The sequence below is a fragment of the Hyperolius riggenbachi genome, chromosome 11 (genome assembly GCF_040937935.1).
Source record: "Hyperolius riggenbachi isolate aHypRig1 chromosome 11, aHypRig1.pri, whole genome shotgun sequence".
Taxonomy (NCBI): Eukaryota; Metazoa; Chordata; class Amphibia; order Anura; family Hyperoliidae; genus Hyperolius; species Hyperolius riggenbachi.
The window spans coordinates 175,417,768-175,434,074 of record NC_090656.1 but is presented as its reverse complement, the minus strand read 5'-3'; the positions used below and the strand labels follow the sequence as shown (position 1 = coordinate 175,434,074).

At 45.9% G+C, this 16,307-nt stretch overlaps 1 protein-coding gene across 1 annotated transcript in view; it reads right to left on the bottom strand.

Moving 5' to 3' along the window:
- Positions 1 to 16,307, bottom strand: part of LOC137537915 (5-hydroxytryptamine receptor 3A-like) — a 106,358-nt gene that overhangs the window by 67,617 nt on the left and 22,434 nt on the right. Inside the window, exon 4 of the mRNA XM_068259845.1 lies at positions 1,598 to 1,749. Coding sequence (XP_068115946.1) covers positions 1,598 to 1,749 — 152 coding nt within the window. The remainder of the gene's footprint in view (positions 1 to 1,597; positions 1,750 to 16,307) is intronic.

Sequence of the window (16,307 nt, the reverse complement as noted above, 5' to 3'; positions counted from 1 at the left end):
AATTGACCAGAAAAAAACTATCGAAAATAATATCGGACATGACAGAAATTATCTATCGAACCATCTATCGAACAGAAAATTGTATGGTGTGTTCCTAGCATTACTCTACTCTCCTGAACCTAGTCAGATAATTATTGGCACTGAAAATGAATGAATGCCAAGTCCTAAGCTGCTTTAGCAATAAGAAAGAGAGAAGCTGATTTTAGTCAACCTTATTTCACTATCAGTACTATGGGCTGGTGCACACCAGAGTGGTTCATGACGAGCATTTTTAAAAATGCTAGCGGTTTGAAAACCGCTTGGGTAATGTATTTCAATGGGATGGTGCACACCAGAGTGGTTCATTTTTTCCCCATTTATGCCTCCCTGTTAAAGTATAGGAAAGTGGAAAACTGCTCTGAAAACCGCTAGATCAGAGCTGTCTTGCAAGCGTTTTTGTTACAGAAGCTGTTCAGTAACAGCTTTACTCTAAAAATATATGAAATCTGCCACACAAAAACGCTCCAAAAAACACCAGGCATGTTTAGAAAATCTTTCTAAACATGCCTAAAATCGCTCTGAAAATCTGCTTCAAATACCTCTAGCGTTTTGTGGATCTGCTAGAGGTTTTTGGAGTGCACTTGCCCCAACAAAACAAAAAAATCCAGAAAACACAGCGCTATATCTAAAGAATAATTGAATGTTAATGACTCCCACTGTACCTATCTAGAGAAATGAACAATTTTTGCATTAAAGGGAAAAGAGAATAGGTCTCACAACCCACCTGTGGGTCAAAATACAAATATACAATCCTATTGAACGCCTGTAATAGTGATAAAAAAATCACAAACACAAAAACAACAATGGGGAGACAAGATAAAAATATGGGCAGGCTGCATGGAATATAAAGGCGATTGGAGTAAAAATTATTAGGGGGAAAAAGTGGAGGAATAAGGAAAAATATGAATGTATGCAAAAGTTACAATCCATACGCTTGTCTGCGGCAGGTATGTATGGCTACCAAGTCACAACTATACAAACAGCAAAATGCAATGTGAAAGTGCCACCAATGCAGTGACCAATACAAAAAAGTGCTGTGTGCAGGGTCAATAAAAATTCATATGTCAAATCCTCCACATACATATAATTATATCAACAAAATGAATCAAGTGAACTATACAAAAAATACAAGCCAATAAAGTGCATAGTGCAAAAAGAAGGATGCAGTGTACATCAATTCGCTCTATCAGCCAACAATTAGTCTATAGAACCTCTGCAATAAATAAAAACCTCACTCACCACATGCGTCATATGTATTTCATAACCTGCCTGGATCTCAGCACCGGACCAAAGAAAGCAAAATATATTGCCTGCTCCCCCGCCCCGCTCAAATGCGCCACAGCCAGCCCGGAAGACCTATCGTGTGTCGCGGGACAACCCGCTTCCTCAGAGATCACTATCACTCTGCACTGTAATTATTAGTCTGCACTGTAATGATTAGTCTGCACTGTAATGATTAGTCCGCACTGTAATTATTAGTCTACACTGTAATGATTAGTCTGCACTGAGTTAGCACCGCAAGTGATTAAAAACATAAAAAATGATGTGGATGTCTTACCAAGCTGACAATGGTATAAAGTGACATGTCAACTGAGACAGGAGTTGGTGTTCTCCAGTTCTTCACTGGCCTGACGTTGATATCGGTAGCATCTTTTATCAATTTTACCACATTGCCATAACTGCATGAAGAGTTGTCGCAGTCACATGTACCTGCAGTAGGAAATAAAGATACTGTACATTATAACATGTAAGTAAATGCATACCATAATGCCTGCTTGTAATCCTTACTCTATGGGGGTGATTACTACAGTACAAATGCAGTTTAGAGCTGTACATTTTATCAATTCAAGTCAAATTAAATAATCCAGCCAGGGCCGGATTTACCATCAGACTGTAGGCATGTGCCTACAAGCACCTGATGATGGAGAGGCGGCTCCCTCCCTTATTCCCTATACAGAGTCCTGATCAGAGCGTAAATGAGAGGTTACTCACCTGGCTCTCCGCATTCCACTGACAAGATCTCCCTTCAGTCAGAGGCACCTCTAGCTACCTAATACAGTAAAACCCCCATTATCCTGCAACAACGGGGACAAGCCGATGCCTTATAAGTGTAGTTTTTGGTTGCTTGAGAGTCAATGTTAAAAAAACAAAAAACAGTACAATACTAAACACTGCATACTTACCATAAACTCTGCATTAATGTTGAAAACAGTAATTATAAACAAATTAAGACAAAGGACAGACTAAACTTAATGTAACAGAGGTTTTTTTTACTGTTAAAAGAAGTGTAAAAGTAGATTTACTCTTCCTGCAAGGCCAGATTATTTTTTTCTGATTGCTTGAGACTTCTGGTTAACTGAGTCCTGGATAAAGGGGGTTTTACTGTACTGAAGATATGCTGGCTACCTAAAACTAAGGGACATCTGTAGCTACCTATGACGGGCAAGGGAAGTAAGGGAGAAGTGACAGCTGGGCCAGCCAGCACACTTGCAGTGCAGTTTGGCAGGATTTGTGGGTTCATAGAGGGTGAAGTCTAAGTTGCCCGGACATTTGTGCCTATAGGCAGGCATGCTCAGATGTACCAAAATTCGGTTCAAGTACATTCGAATTCGAGTCCGCATGACATTCGAATTCGAATTCGCCTTTGACCACGAAATTCGGTTCGAGTTCATATTCGGTTCGAGGTTACGCCTAAAAATTCGTTAAAAATTCGTATTCGTGAATTCGGGGTTTTTTTGTGTGTTTTTTTTAAAGTGAATTCACATTGAAATAGGTGTACTTAAAAAAAACAAAACTGAAAACGTGACGTGTGGCGCTGGCAGCAGGCAATGCATTGTGTGGACCCTGGCGGTGGGACCACTGACAGCAGCAGGATAAATACAACAGCAGCAGTAGGAGGAGGTGGAGTGACGTGTGGCACTGACAGCAGGCAATGCATAGTGTGGACCCTGGCGGTGAGACCACTGACAGCAGCAGGATAAATACAACAGCAACAGTAGGAGGAGGTGGAGTGACGTGTGGCACTGACAGCAGGCAATGCATAGTGTGGACTCTGGTGGTGGGATCACTGACAGCAGCAGGATAAATACAACAGCAGCAGTAGGAGGTGGAGTGACGTGTGGCACTGACAACAGGCAATGCATAGTGTGGACCCTGGCGGTGGGACCACTGACAGCAGCAGGATAAATACAACAGCAGCAGGAGGAGGTGGAGTGACGTGTGGCACTGGCAGCAGGCAATGCATAGTGTGGACCCTGGCGGTGGGACCACTGACAGCAGTAGGATAAATACAACAGCAGCAGCAGGAGGAGGTGGAGTGACGTGTGGCACTGACAGCAGGCAATGCATAGTGTGGACTCTGGCGGTGGGACCACTGACAGCAGCAGGATAAATACAACAGCAGCAGGAGGAGGTGGAGTGACGTGTGGCACTGACAGCAGGCAATGCATAGTGTGGACCCTGGTGGTGGGACCACTGACAGCAGCAGGATAAATACAACAGCAGCAGTAGGAGGTGGAGTGACGTGTGGCACTGACAGCAGGCAATGCATAGTGTGGACCCTGGCGGTGGGACCACTGACAGCAGCAGGATAAATACAACAGCAGCAGGAGGAGGTGGAGTGACGTGTGGCACTGGCAGCAGGCAATGCATAGTGTGGACCCTGGCGGTGGGACCACTGACAGCAGTAGGATAAATACAACAGCAGCAGTAGGAGGAGGAGTGACGTGTGGCACTGACAGCAGGCAATGCATAGTGTGGTCTCTGGCGGTGGGACCACTGACAGCAGCAGGATAAATACAACAGCAGCAGTAGGTGGTGGAGTGACGTGTGGCACTGACAGCAGGCAATGCATAGTGTGGACCCTGGCGGTGGGACCACTGACAGCAGCAGGATAAATACAACAGCAGCAGGAGGAGGTGGAGTGACGTGTGGCACTGACAGCAGGCAATGCATTGTGTGGACCCTGGCGGTGGGACCACTGACAGCAGTAGGATAAATACAACAGCAGCAGCAGGAGGAGGTGGAGTGACGTGTGGCACTGGCAGCAGGCAATGCATAGTGTGGACCCTGGCGGTGGGACCACTGACAGCAGCAGGATAAATACAACAGCAGCAGTAGGAGGTGGAGTGACGTGTGGCACTGACAGCAGGCAATGCATAGTGTGGACCCTGGACTAGTAGTATAGTAGTAGACACTAGAAGTATACACGCACGCAGGTAACTAAGAAACACCTAGCGTAATAGGCTACAAGTAAGTCGTGCGGCAGACAATCGGTGACAATTAAAAACGGTCACACACGGTCAGACGCAATCAATCAATAGGCTCGGGCAGGTGAGGTGACAGACAGTCACAGGTCACTCACAACGGATGCTGGTGTGGTGGCCTGTATGTGTTGTAACTCTTATTTATTACACACACTACAGATGATAATAAAATCCCACAGTAAAATTGAAAAAAAAATTAGTGAACGGGTACTAGACTAGTAGACTAGTAGTATAGTAGTAGACAGTAGACACTAGTAGTATGCATGCACGCAGGTAACTAAGAAACACCTAGCGTAATAGGCTACAAGTAAGTCGTGCGGCAGACAATCGGTGACAATTAAAAACGGTCACACATGGTCAGACGCAATCAATCAATAGGCTGGGGCAGGTGAGGTGACAGACAGTCACCGGTCACTCACAACGGATGCTGGTGTGGTGGCCTGTATGTGTTGTAACTCTTATTTATTACACACACTACGGATGATAATAAAATCACACAGTAAAATTGAAAAAAAAAATAGTGAACGGGTACTAGACTAGTAGTATAGTAGTAGACAGTAGACACTAGTAGTATGCACGCACGCAGGTAACTAAGAAACACCTAGCGTAATAGGCTACAAGTAAGTCATGCGGCAGACAGTCGGTGACAATTAAAAACGGTCACACACGGTCAGACGCAATCAATCAATAGGCTCGGGCAGGTGAGGTGACAGACAGTCACAGGTCACTCACAACGGATGCTGGTGTGGTGGTCTGTATGTGTTGTAACTCTTATTTATTACACACACTACAGATGATAATAAAATCACACAGTAAAATTGAAAAAAAAATTAGTGAACGAGTACTAGACTAGTAGACTAGTAGTATAGTAGTAGACACTAGAAGTATGCACGCACGCAGGTAACTAAGAAACACCTAGCGTAATAGGCTACAAGTAAGTCGTGCGGCAGACAATCGGTGACAATTAAAAACGGTCACACACGGTCAGACGCAATCAATCAATAGGCTCGGGCAGGTGAGGTGACAGACAGTCACAGGTCACTCACAACGGATGCTGGTGTGGTGGCCTGTATGTGTTGTAACTCTTATTTATTACACACACTACGGATGATAATAAAATCACACAGTAAAATTGAAAAAAAAATTAGTGAACGGGTACTAGACTAGTAGACTAGTAGTATAGTAGTAGACACTAGTAGTATGCACGCACGCAGGTAACTAAGAAACACCTAGCATAATAGGCTACAAGTAAGTCGTGCGGCAGACAATCGGTGACAATTAAAAACGGTCACACACGGTCAGACGCAATCAATCAATAGGCTCGGGCAGGTGAGGTGACAGTCACAGGTCACTCACAACGGATGCTGGTGTGGTGGCCTGTATGTGTTGTAACTCTTATTTATTACACACACTACGGATGATAATAAAATCACACAGTAAAATTGAAAAAAAAAGTAGTGAACGGGTACTAGACTAGTAGACTAGTAGTAGACACTAGAAGTATGCACGCACGCAGGTAACTAAGAAACACCTAGCGTAATAGGCTACAAGTAAGTCGTGCGGCAGACAATCGGTGACAATTACAAACGGTCACACACGGTCAGACGCAATCAATAGGCTCGGGCAGGTGAGGTGACAGACAGTCACAGGTCAGGTCACTCACAATGGATGCTGGTGGTGACCTGTCAAAGTCAGTAACTAACTAACACAGTACTGAAACTAATAAAGTAACAGACTACAGCAGTAATAATTAACTAAACTAGTACTACAAGTACACAACTAACTAGAATCCCTAACCTACCTAAGCTAGAAGTAGGCTAAGGCTACCTAGGCTAGCAGGCCTAGCCTGCTCACAGACTAACACTAGCCTAGCACAGTATACACTATACACTAGCTGACTAAAAACAATCAAAATACTAGCTAACTATATAAGACAACAATAAATGTGTTTATGAGGTGTTTAGGAAGCAAAACGCTAGGTTTAGCAGTGAAAAGCACTTGCTCAGACACAGCACAGCACTGGAGAATCTCTCAGTACCAGCAGCAGTCACACAAGTGCGTGGCTCCGCAACATGGCCGCCGCCTTATATAGAGGAGGGGAGGGCCAGGCTCCCCTCCTCTGATTGGTTGCTAGGGTTGCCAGCTCCTCAGCAGGAGGACCTCTGATTGGCCCAATCACGTCATCCCCGAATCCCGAAACCGAACCCACAGCTCCATCCGGCCAAATTCCAGCGCGCACATTCGGCATGCTTCGTATTCGGGTTCGGCTCGGAATCGCAGCATTCGGGTTTGGGTTCGCATGCGGCAAACCTAAAAAACACCCGAATTTTTCGGGGAAACTTCGCATTCGGGGTCCTGCTGAGCAACCCTGCCTATAGGCTCCTGTGATGTAAATCCGGGCCTGAATCCAGCATACTGTAAACTGTCAGCACATCTCTTGACACCTTTTTTTGCTGAATACACAGGTGTTGTCATGTTTTCAGGATGAGGTAATTTGCTGGCAATTACTGACTGCAGAAAGTAGAAAGAAAGCCGAATGAGTGAAAACAGTCTCCCAATAATGTTTCATGGTATGTCCTGGTTCATGCAGATGCAATCTTGCATGCTCCTATATCCGCTGATGCAGATGTGTTCACGTGAGCTAAAGAATCCATGCAGTCCTGCACTATATAAGGCTTGGATCAGATGGGTGGTTCTTTGACGGTAAACAATGGCTGTGGTGCTCATTGCCTAAAGGCTGTCCATTCAGATAATTGGACAGCCATCGGTACTATCGCTTACCACTGTTTACCGTTGTTTGCAAAATGCCACACGATCCTGATTTTCATCATCACCTCCCTGCTGCTTAGCCAATCCTGGAAACAATAGTTTGCTTCAATGATCATTTACTTCCAGGGCCAGATTTAGCACTAGGCACCTGCCGCTGATTTTAATGTGGCTGTCCCCCTCTCTGCAATGCATCTGGCCAGAAAAGGACTAAGATGAAATGGGCAAGATAGGCAAGATGGCACTAAGATTTGGTGAAGGCTAGCACCCACCAGGCCCAGAGACTCTTTCTATGCACTAGGCAACTGCCTAGGTTTGCCATGTAGATGATCTGGCTCTGCATCCAGCTGGGCGTCATGCCCATACTAAGCCCTCAGTGCCTCCTCCTTTGTGCCCAGCCAGTCAGTATAGCAGCGAGTCCTGCCCCTGTCTTGTCACTTAAATGTCCTTCCGAGGAGCTCACAATCTAATCCCTGCCATTATCATATGCATATGTCGTGTAGTATATTTATCTTAGTCTAGGCCAATTTAGTGGAAAGCCAATTAAAGGGACCCTGATCTGTATTTAAAACTGGAATTTGGACTTACCAGCCCCCAGCATTCTCTACTTTCTCCTCCTGGTCCCGCTGGTGTCTCCGGTATTCGGGGACTTCAGGTGAAGTCGCACGTGCGCCCCAGTTGCGTCATCACATTGGTCGCCGCAAGCCTCCTGCGCATGTGCAGTTCAGTCTTTAGGTAACCGCGCATTATGGCGGACAGCATGATAACGCGTTGGATACACAGCGAGGGCGAGCGTGTGCAACCTCATTGGCATGTAACAATTTACAGTATTTATTTGAATTCAAACATTTTTTTAAAAGAGATACATTTTATTAAGTCAGATATGCAGCGGGGGCGAGCACGCGTGATTTCACCTGAAGTCGGTGCATTACCAGAGCCGCCAGCGGGACCGTGGAGGGTACCAGGAGGATGGTGGGGACTAGTGTTGGGCGAACACCTAGATGTTCGGGTTCGCGAACGTTCGCCGAACATGGCCGCGATGTTCGGGTGTTCGCGCCGAACTCCGAACATAATGGAAGTCAATGGGGACCCGAACTTTCGTGCTTTGTAAAGCTTCCTTACATGCTACATAACCCAAATTAGCAGGGTATGTGCACCTTGGGAGTGGGTACAAGAGGAAAAAAAATATTTGAAAAAGAGCTTATAGTTTTTGAGAAAATTGATTGTAAAGTTTCAAAGGAAAAACTGTCTTTTAAATGTGGAAAATGTCATGTTTCTTTGCACAGGTAACATGCTTTTTGTCGCCATGCAGTCATAAATGTAATACAGAGAAGAGGTTCCAGGAAAAGGTACCGGTAACGCTAACCCAGCAGCAGCAGCACACGTGATGGAACAGGAGCAGGCGCAGGAGGAGAAGGCCATGCTTTTTGAGACACAACAACCCAGGCCTTGCATGAGGACAAGAAGCGTGCGGATAGCATGCTTTTTACCGCCATGCAGTCATAAATGTAATAAAGATAAGAGGTTCAATAAACAGGGACTGGGCGTCAACGCTAACCCAGCAGCAGCAGACGTGATGGAACAGGAGGAGGCGCAGGAGGAGAAGGCCACGCTTTCAGGTGCAACTCAGGCCTTGCATGAGGACAAAAAAATGTGTGCGCAAAGCAATGCAATGAGTAGTTTTCAGGACACAATGGGCTATTCGGAGGAGCTATTCCCACCCCCACAATCTTCTACCTGTGAAAGGTCAATGGAACAGCCACAAATGTTGTGCCCAGATTCACAACCTTTTTCTGTGGAAAATGCACCTCGCACTGAAATGCAATGCGAGGCCGAGGATGAACATGACATCAACAACTCAACATGACGCAAAATGGGGGCGGAACAGAAAGCTGCTTTCAATGTTTTGAAGGCCTTAATTGCCTCCGGTGGCCAGTTAGATGCATCATTCATCACACCCAAATCCCAGAGCAATGTGTGCAGGAATTTGAATCGCAGGAGGTGTACCGAGATCATCTGGACAAGTGACCAAGTGACCAAGTGACAAGTGACCAAGTGACAAAGTGAAAAGTGACAAAGTGACCAGTGACAAAGTGACAAAGTGACAAAATGACAAAGTGACAAAATGACAAGTGACAAGTGACAAAGTGACAAGTGACAAGTGACAAAGTGCCAAGTGACAAAGTGACAAAATGACAAAGTGACAAAGTGACAAGTGACAAAGTGACAAAGTGACAAAATGACAAAGTGACAAAGTGACAAAGTGACCAGTGACAAAGTGACAACTGAGAGGTTGTTCTGGGGAGCTCCACTGCACTCAGTCGCATATGAGGAGAGGTCTCGTCGGGACTGCTGATCCTCCTCAGCTTGCTCAAAGCCTTGAGGGTTCCTGAAGATCCTCTGCTTGGAGTTCGCTGGGGTTCAGCTTGGTGTCGGGGTTGGCGGCGTCCTCCTCACTCCAACGTGGCAGATCTTCTGTTGAAGGAAAAAAAAAAAAAACATTGTTAAAAGTCCAGTGCCGCTTCTGAAGGACTCACCAAGAGATGCAGGAGCGCTTCAATCTAGCGCACCATCGCTCGCTGGGTGATGTCCCTCCCTACGCGCTGGAATTCTACGCTGCACATGCTAGCACGCTTTTGCGCAGTGCCGAGGCGCATTCCAGCAGCTAGCTACCAAGCTTCTGTGGATCTGATTGGGCCACCATGTTGGATCTCTGCCAAGTCCTCCAAAATTTTGAGCAATCCACGTTGCGTGACTGAGCAGTGACAACTCTCCAGTCAGCATTACAATACCACTGCTGTGTTTACTGAAGAAATCAATGTTGAAGATGGAAAACCGCTGGCATGATGCAAGTGGGGGATTCTGAAGATGAAAACGATCAGCGTGATGATACCAACATCAGGCAACCTGCCTCAGAAAACGCTGGTCCCAGCTATGACAAAGAACAGGACGAGGAACAGCTGGAGTTGGAGCAGGAATTGGATGCCCCCACTGCCGAGGGACAGAGCGGTGCACGTTGGACTTCCACAATTTAGCGGGAATGGACAGCAGAAGAGGAAGAAAGTGATGCTGGTGACGAATATGGTGCATCACAACAATCACAACGCTCACAAGAACATGAAGACAGAGGAGTCTGGCAGGACTCTCTGGCACACATGGCTCAATTCATGCTAGACTGCATTGAACGCGGCCCGCGCATTATTCACTATTCACTATTATTCATTATTCTGGAATCTGGACAACACCAATTACTGGGTTTATACCCAGTTTATACAAACACAATGTTAAAAAACTGATTGAAGAAAGTGTCAGACAGGTCAAAAATGGAACAATTCCAGCAGGCCCTTGAGGATGGAGACTTTAGAGAGGAGATTGACATCCTCCTCCTTCTCTAGCCAGTTGTACGCCGACAGACTGACTTCAGCAAATCCAGGAGGACCAGGAGGGCAGCAAAGAACACAAGCTGCTGCTAGTGCCGAAAAGGGAATGGTATTGGCAGTGTCCTTGGAGTGGGAACATTTTCTGACACCCATGCAGCAGCCCACAGAACAGCAATTGGGCAGTTCCATGTCCTCCAACACCAATCGCCTGGAGAAGATGGTCAAGGTCCAGGACTACATGTCAGATGGCGTAGCTGTGTTGAACAATCCATCTGCAGACAGACGGTGAGTGTGACAGGCAGCACAGAAGGACCATGGCAACTCACTCATAGTACCACAGTTTGATAGTGCTGCCCAAAAAATTATATGGATCCGTGGACCCGGGCACTGCGGGCAGTACTGGGAAGTGGGAACGCAGATTTTAGTACCTAAACACACGATACAACATGTTTTCCGGGGTCGGACTCTGAGGCACATACAGATGGTCCCGATCATCATCCTCATCATACAACTCTTCTCCTGAGTCTGACCCACCCACCACCTCTGCCACCCCAACATCCCCAGACACAGACCCCTCATCGTCCTCAACATTAACTTGGGATGCTGGCCTGAGCCAGACCTCCTCCTCCACATCAGGCCCCATCATCTCCTCAATGGCAGCCCTCATTAATCGCTCTGGCGACGGACCGATGGACACAACGTTCTCCTCCGGGGAGGGCTGCTGCTGACCACTGGCTGCTGGGGTGGATGTTATAGCTTGCGTGGGGCGTTGGCTGTTGCTGTTGTTGGGAGTGCTGCTCACAGCGGAGGTCTCTGAGGAACTCATGGTGAGCTCATATAGTGGTTGGTGGTGAGTGGAGTATTACTGATCCCAGCAATATACACACTGACTGGCAGAGTACGCAATGCTATATAGTCTGGCTGAGCGGTGTACACAGAGTGGCAGTACACACAATGCTATATAGTCTGGCTGAGCGGTGTACACAGAGTGGCAGTAAACAATGCTATATAGTCTGGCTGAGCGGTGTACACAGAGTGACAGTAAACAATGCTATATAGTGTGGCTGAGCCGTGTACACAGAGTGGCAGTAAACAATGCTATATAGTCTGGCTGAGCCGTGTACACAGAGTGGCAGTAAACAATGCTATATAGTGTGGCTGAGCGTTGTACACAGAGTGGCAGTAAACAATGCTATATAGTCTGGCTGAGCGGTGTACACAGAGTGGCAGTAGACACAATGCTATATAGTCTGGCTGAGCGGTGTACACAGAGTGGCAGTAAACAATGCTATATAGTGTGGCTGAGCGTTGTACACAGAGTGGCAGTAAACAATGCTATATAGTCTGGCTGAGCGGTGTACACAGAGTGGCAGTACACACAATGCTATACAGTCTGGCTGAGCGGTGTACACAGAGTGGCAGTAAACAATGCTATATAGTCTGGCTGAGCGATGTACACAGAGTGGCAGTACACACAATGCTATATAGTCTGGCTGAGCGGTGTACACAGAGTGGCAGTAAACAATGCTATATAGTCTGGCTGAGCGGTGTACACAGAGTGACAGTAAACAATGCTATATAGTGTGGCTGAGCGGTGTACACAGAGTGGCAGTAAACAATGCTATATAGTCTGGCTGAGCGGTGTACACAGAGTGGCAGTAAACAATGCTATATAGTGTGGCTGAGCGTTGTACACAGAGTGGCAGTAAACAATGCTATATAGTCTGGCTGAGCGGTGTACACAGAGTGGCAGTAGACACAATGCTATATAGTCTGGCTGAGCGGTGTACACAGAGTGGCAGTAAACAATGCTATATAGTGTGGCTGAGCGTTGTACACAGAGTGGCAGTAAACAATGCTATATAGTCTGGCTGAGCGGTGTACACAGAGTGGCAGTACACACAATGCTATATAGTCTGGCTGAGCGGTGTACACAGAGTGGCAGTAAACAATGCTATATAGTCTGGCTGAGCGGTGTACACAGAGTGACAGTAAACAATGCTATATAGTGTGGCTGAGCCGTGTACACAGAGTGGCAGTAAACAATGCTATATAGTCTGGCTGAGCGGTGTACACAGAGTGGCAGTAAACAATGCTATATAGTGTGGCTGAGCGTTGTACACAGAGTGGCAGTAAACAATGCTATATAGTCTGGCTGAGCGGTGTACACAGAGTGGCAGTAGACACAATGCTATATAGTCTGGCTGAGCGTTGTACACAGAGTGGCAGTAAACAATGCTATATAGTGTGGCTGAGCGTTGTACACAGAGTGGCAGTAAACAATGCTATATAGTCTGGCTGAGCGGTGTACACAGAGCGGCAGTACACACAATGCTATATAGTCTGGCTGAGCCGTGTACACAGAGTGGCAGTACACACAATGCTATATAGTCTGGCTGAGCGGTGTACACAGAGTGGCAGTAAACACAATGCTATATATAGCGTGGCTGAGCGAGGTACACAGTGGCAGTACACACAATGCTATATAGTCTGGCTGAGCGGTGTACACAGAGTGGCAGTAAACACAATGCTATATATAGCGTGGCTGAGCGAGGTACACAGTGGCAGTACACACAATGCTATATAGTCTGGCTGAGCGGTGTACACAGAGTGGCAGTAAACACAATGCTATATATAGCGTGGCTGAGCGAGGTACACAGTGGCAGTACACACAATGCTATATAGTCTGGCTGAGCCGTGTACACAGAGTGGCAGTAAACACAATGCTATATATAGTGTGGCTGAGCGAGGTACACAGTGGCAGTAACCAATGCTATATATAGTGTGGCTGAGCGAGCGGTGTACTACTGTTCCCAGCAGCGACACACAATGACTGGGGGGGATCCTGGCTAGCGTGGCTGGAGAGCAAACTACCCTGCCTGCCTACCCAAAGCTAAACCCACAGACAAATGGCGGAGATATGACGTGGTTCGGGTATTTATTTACCCGAACCACGTGACCGTTAGGCCAATCAGAGCTCGTTCGGGTCCGAACCACGTGACCCGTTCGGCCAATCACAGCGCTAGCCGAACGTTCGTGGAACGTTCGGCCATGCGCTCTTAGTTCGGCCATGTGGCCATCAGGTGTTCGGCCGAACTCGAACATCACCCGAACAGGGTGATGTTCTGCAGAACCCGAACAGTGGGGACCTCGCGAGCTACGGTGGGTAGGAGGAAGCCCCAGGTAAGTTCAGTTTTCTTTTTTAAGACGAGAGATGCTATTTTACTACTTCGTCCAATCACTTGTGAGGCCACAACTGGAATATGGGATACAGTTTTGGGCACTATATTATAGGAAAGACATTGACGTTGACCATGAAATGTTAGACAAACTGGGTTTATTTAGCTTAGAAAAAAAAAGACGGCTAAGGGCGACCTGATTAACTTATATACATCCACCAGGTGGCAATATATAAGCTTGGCAGATAAGCTTTTTGTCCATAGGCTTGTACAAAGCACAAGGAGACATGATCTGCACCTGGAGGAAAAAAAATGTTTTGCCAGGTATTTAGGAAGGCTTCTTTACAGCAAGAGTGTTTACAATGCAGAATATTCTACCTCAGGAAGTAGTAGGCAAATTCTATATGTTCATTTAAATGAGGATTGGTTGCTTTTTTGCATTGAAGGAGATCCACAACTATTTACTAAGTAATTCTGTAATTCCAGGAGGAGTTGATCCAGAAACTACCACTTAGAGTCAGGAAGGAATTCTCTTCCCTTTAAAAGCTAGCTGGCCCAAGAGGGGTTTTTTTTTGTTTCTCTTCCCATGAATCAAGTACAGGACAGCGTTGTACCTTTATTCTTTCCTTTTCTGGTTGAACTTGATGGACGGATGGTTTTTTTTCAACCAAACTATTTAACTTATTTGTATGTTTTTGAGATGCTGGAAAAAACCTAAGTATTCAGAAGAAACCCATGGAAATACAGGGACAATGCAAATTCCAGGAAAATAGTATTCTGGCTAAGATTAAATCAGAGATCCCAGAGCTGCAAGGTGAGAGTGCTGCCACTGTGACACACAGTGGCGTAGCTATGAAGCTGAGGGCCCGGATGCAAGTTTTACATTGGGGCCCCCCAAGCACTTTGTACATAACAATTGATACGGTGCACCAAAACCTAACAAGGACAACCACAGTGTCAGAGGTGCAAGAAGTGGATAGGAAACATTGTGTTAATGATTACTACTATTCAAAGCATATAAAGAAGTGAATATTACCTGCACAGGACCAATAAAGAGCTAATACTGTGGTTGAGGGTGGGCCCCTCTGGGCTCCTCTGGCCCAAGGGTCCCCGATGCGGTCGCAACCTCTGCACCCCCTATTGCCACGCCCCTGGTGACACAAAAATAGCTGCAGAAGAATAAAGTATGTACAGCTCAATGTGCAACATTCAGAAGAAATAGCAGACCAAACCATACCAATGTATAAGGATGAAAAAGAAGCCTTCCATCCATTACCTACTCAAGAATTGAGTATGCGCCAAAAACCATATTTATATAAGTACATGGAGACTGCATTTTTGTGGGCATAGACCAAGTTCTTCAAGGGAGTGGCTAATAAACCAAAAAGATGTTTTGCCTCAAAGTTCAGGCAACATTGCTAGTAAACTTATGAATGTCCAACAAAGTGATAAGGTGCCTGTATGAAAAAGCACTGCAAAACCTGTTCATCACTTTAGTAGGCGAAACGTTCAGATATCCTTCAACATTGAATCGTTGACCAACCCTCCACCATCACCACCACCCGCAGGGAGGTCCAGGGAACAGTGGCTTTAGCGTTGTCCTGACCAGTATAACAGTCTAAGTCATACAGGTCTTACAGTACAATTAATTGCACACACTAATTAATCATATGCTACTGTTAGTAACAGTTTGACAATTTACAGTTAAAAAAGAAAAAAGTGACTACTTTTAACATCATTATATCATTGTGTAACATCATTATATTAGTTAAAGTGTATGAAAGTGGTATAACATGTCTTACCTAATAAGAGGATTATAAGCAGCAGGGAGATGCCATGGAGAGACATTTCTAACTGAAGGTTAATAGCTGTTTTGTTTGTAGCTTCAAGTGCTGAACTTAGAGACAAACCTACTAACTACACAGAGGTTTTAGGCGTGGAGAAACCTGTTTAAAGGGAATATGTAATTTAAACATGCAGAATGAACTAATGTCACTGATAAATGGGAGAGAGCTGTGAAGCCAGAGCTCTGCTATGGTTCAGTTCTAGTACAGTCCAGAAGGCACCAAACCTAGGATACATGCAGTATGCATAACTATTGGAACTCAGGTATACTCCATTAAACCATACTCTGTATGGAGAGCTTCTTTTTAGATCACTTGAATCCTTCCATCACATAACTTGGGTTTGTTTACAACTTTCACAGGAACAAAGGGGTTGATTCATGAATCATTAAAGGGAACCTAAACTGAGGAGGATATGAATTTTTCCTTTTAAAATAACACCAGTTGCTTGACTCTCCTGCTGATCCTGTGTCTCTAATACTTTTAGCCACTTTTAGCCACAGCCCCTCAACAAGCATGCAGATCAGGTGCTCTGACTGACGTCAGACTGGATTAGCTGCATGCTTGTTTCAGGTGTGATTCAGCCACTACTGCAGCCAAAGAGATCAGCAGGACTGCCAAGCAACTGGTATTGTTTAAAATGAAAAATCCATATCGCTCTCAGTTAAGGTTCCTTTTAAGCTGCGCTGCTCAAGCCGCTGCTCAAGTCATTTGGCAGGCAGCCTATTGGGCCAATCAAAGTGCGGGAATCACGTCCTATGAAGCCACAGGACCTGACAGGGCTCAGGGTGGGATGAGTGGATCGGCTGTTATGTGAATGGAGCGTGTGTAAGT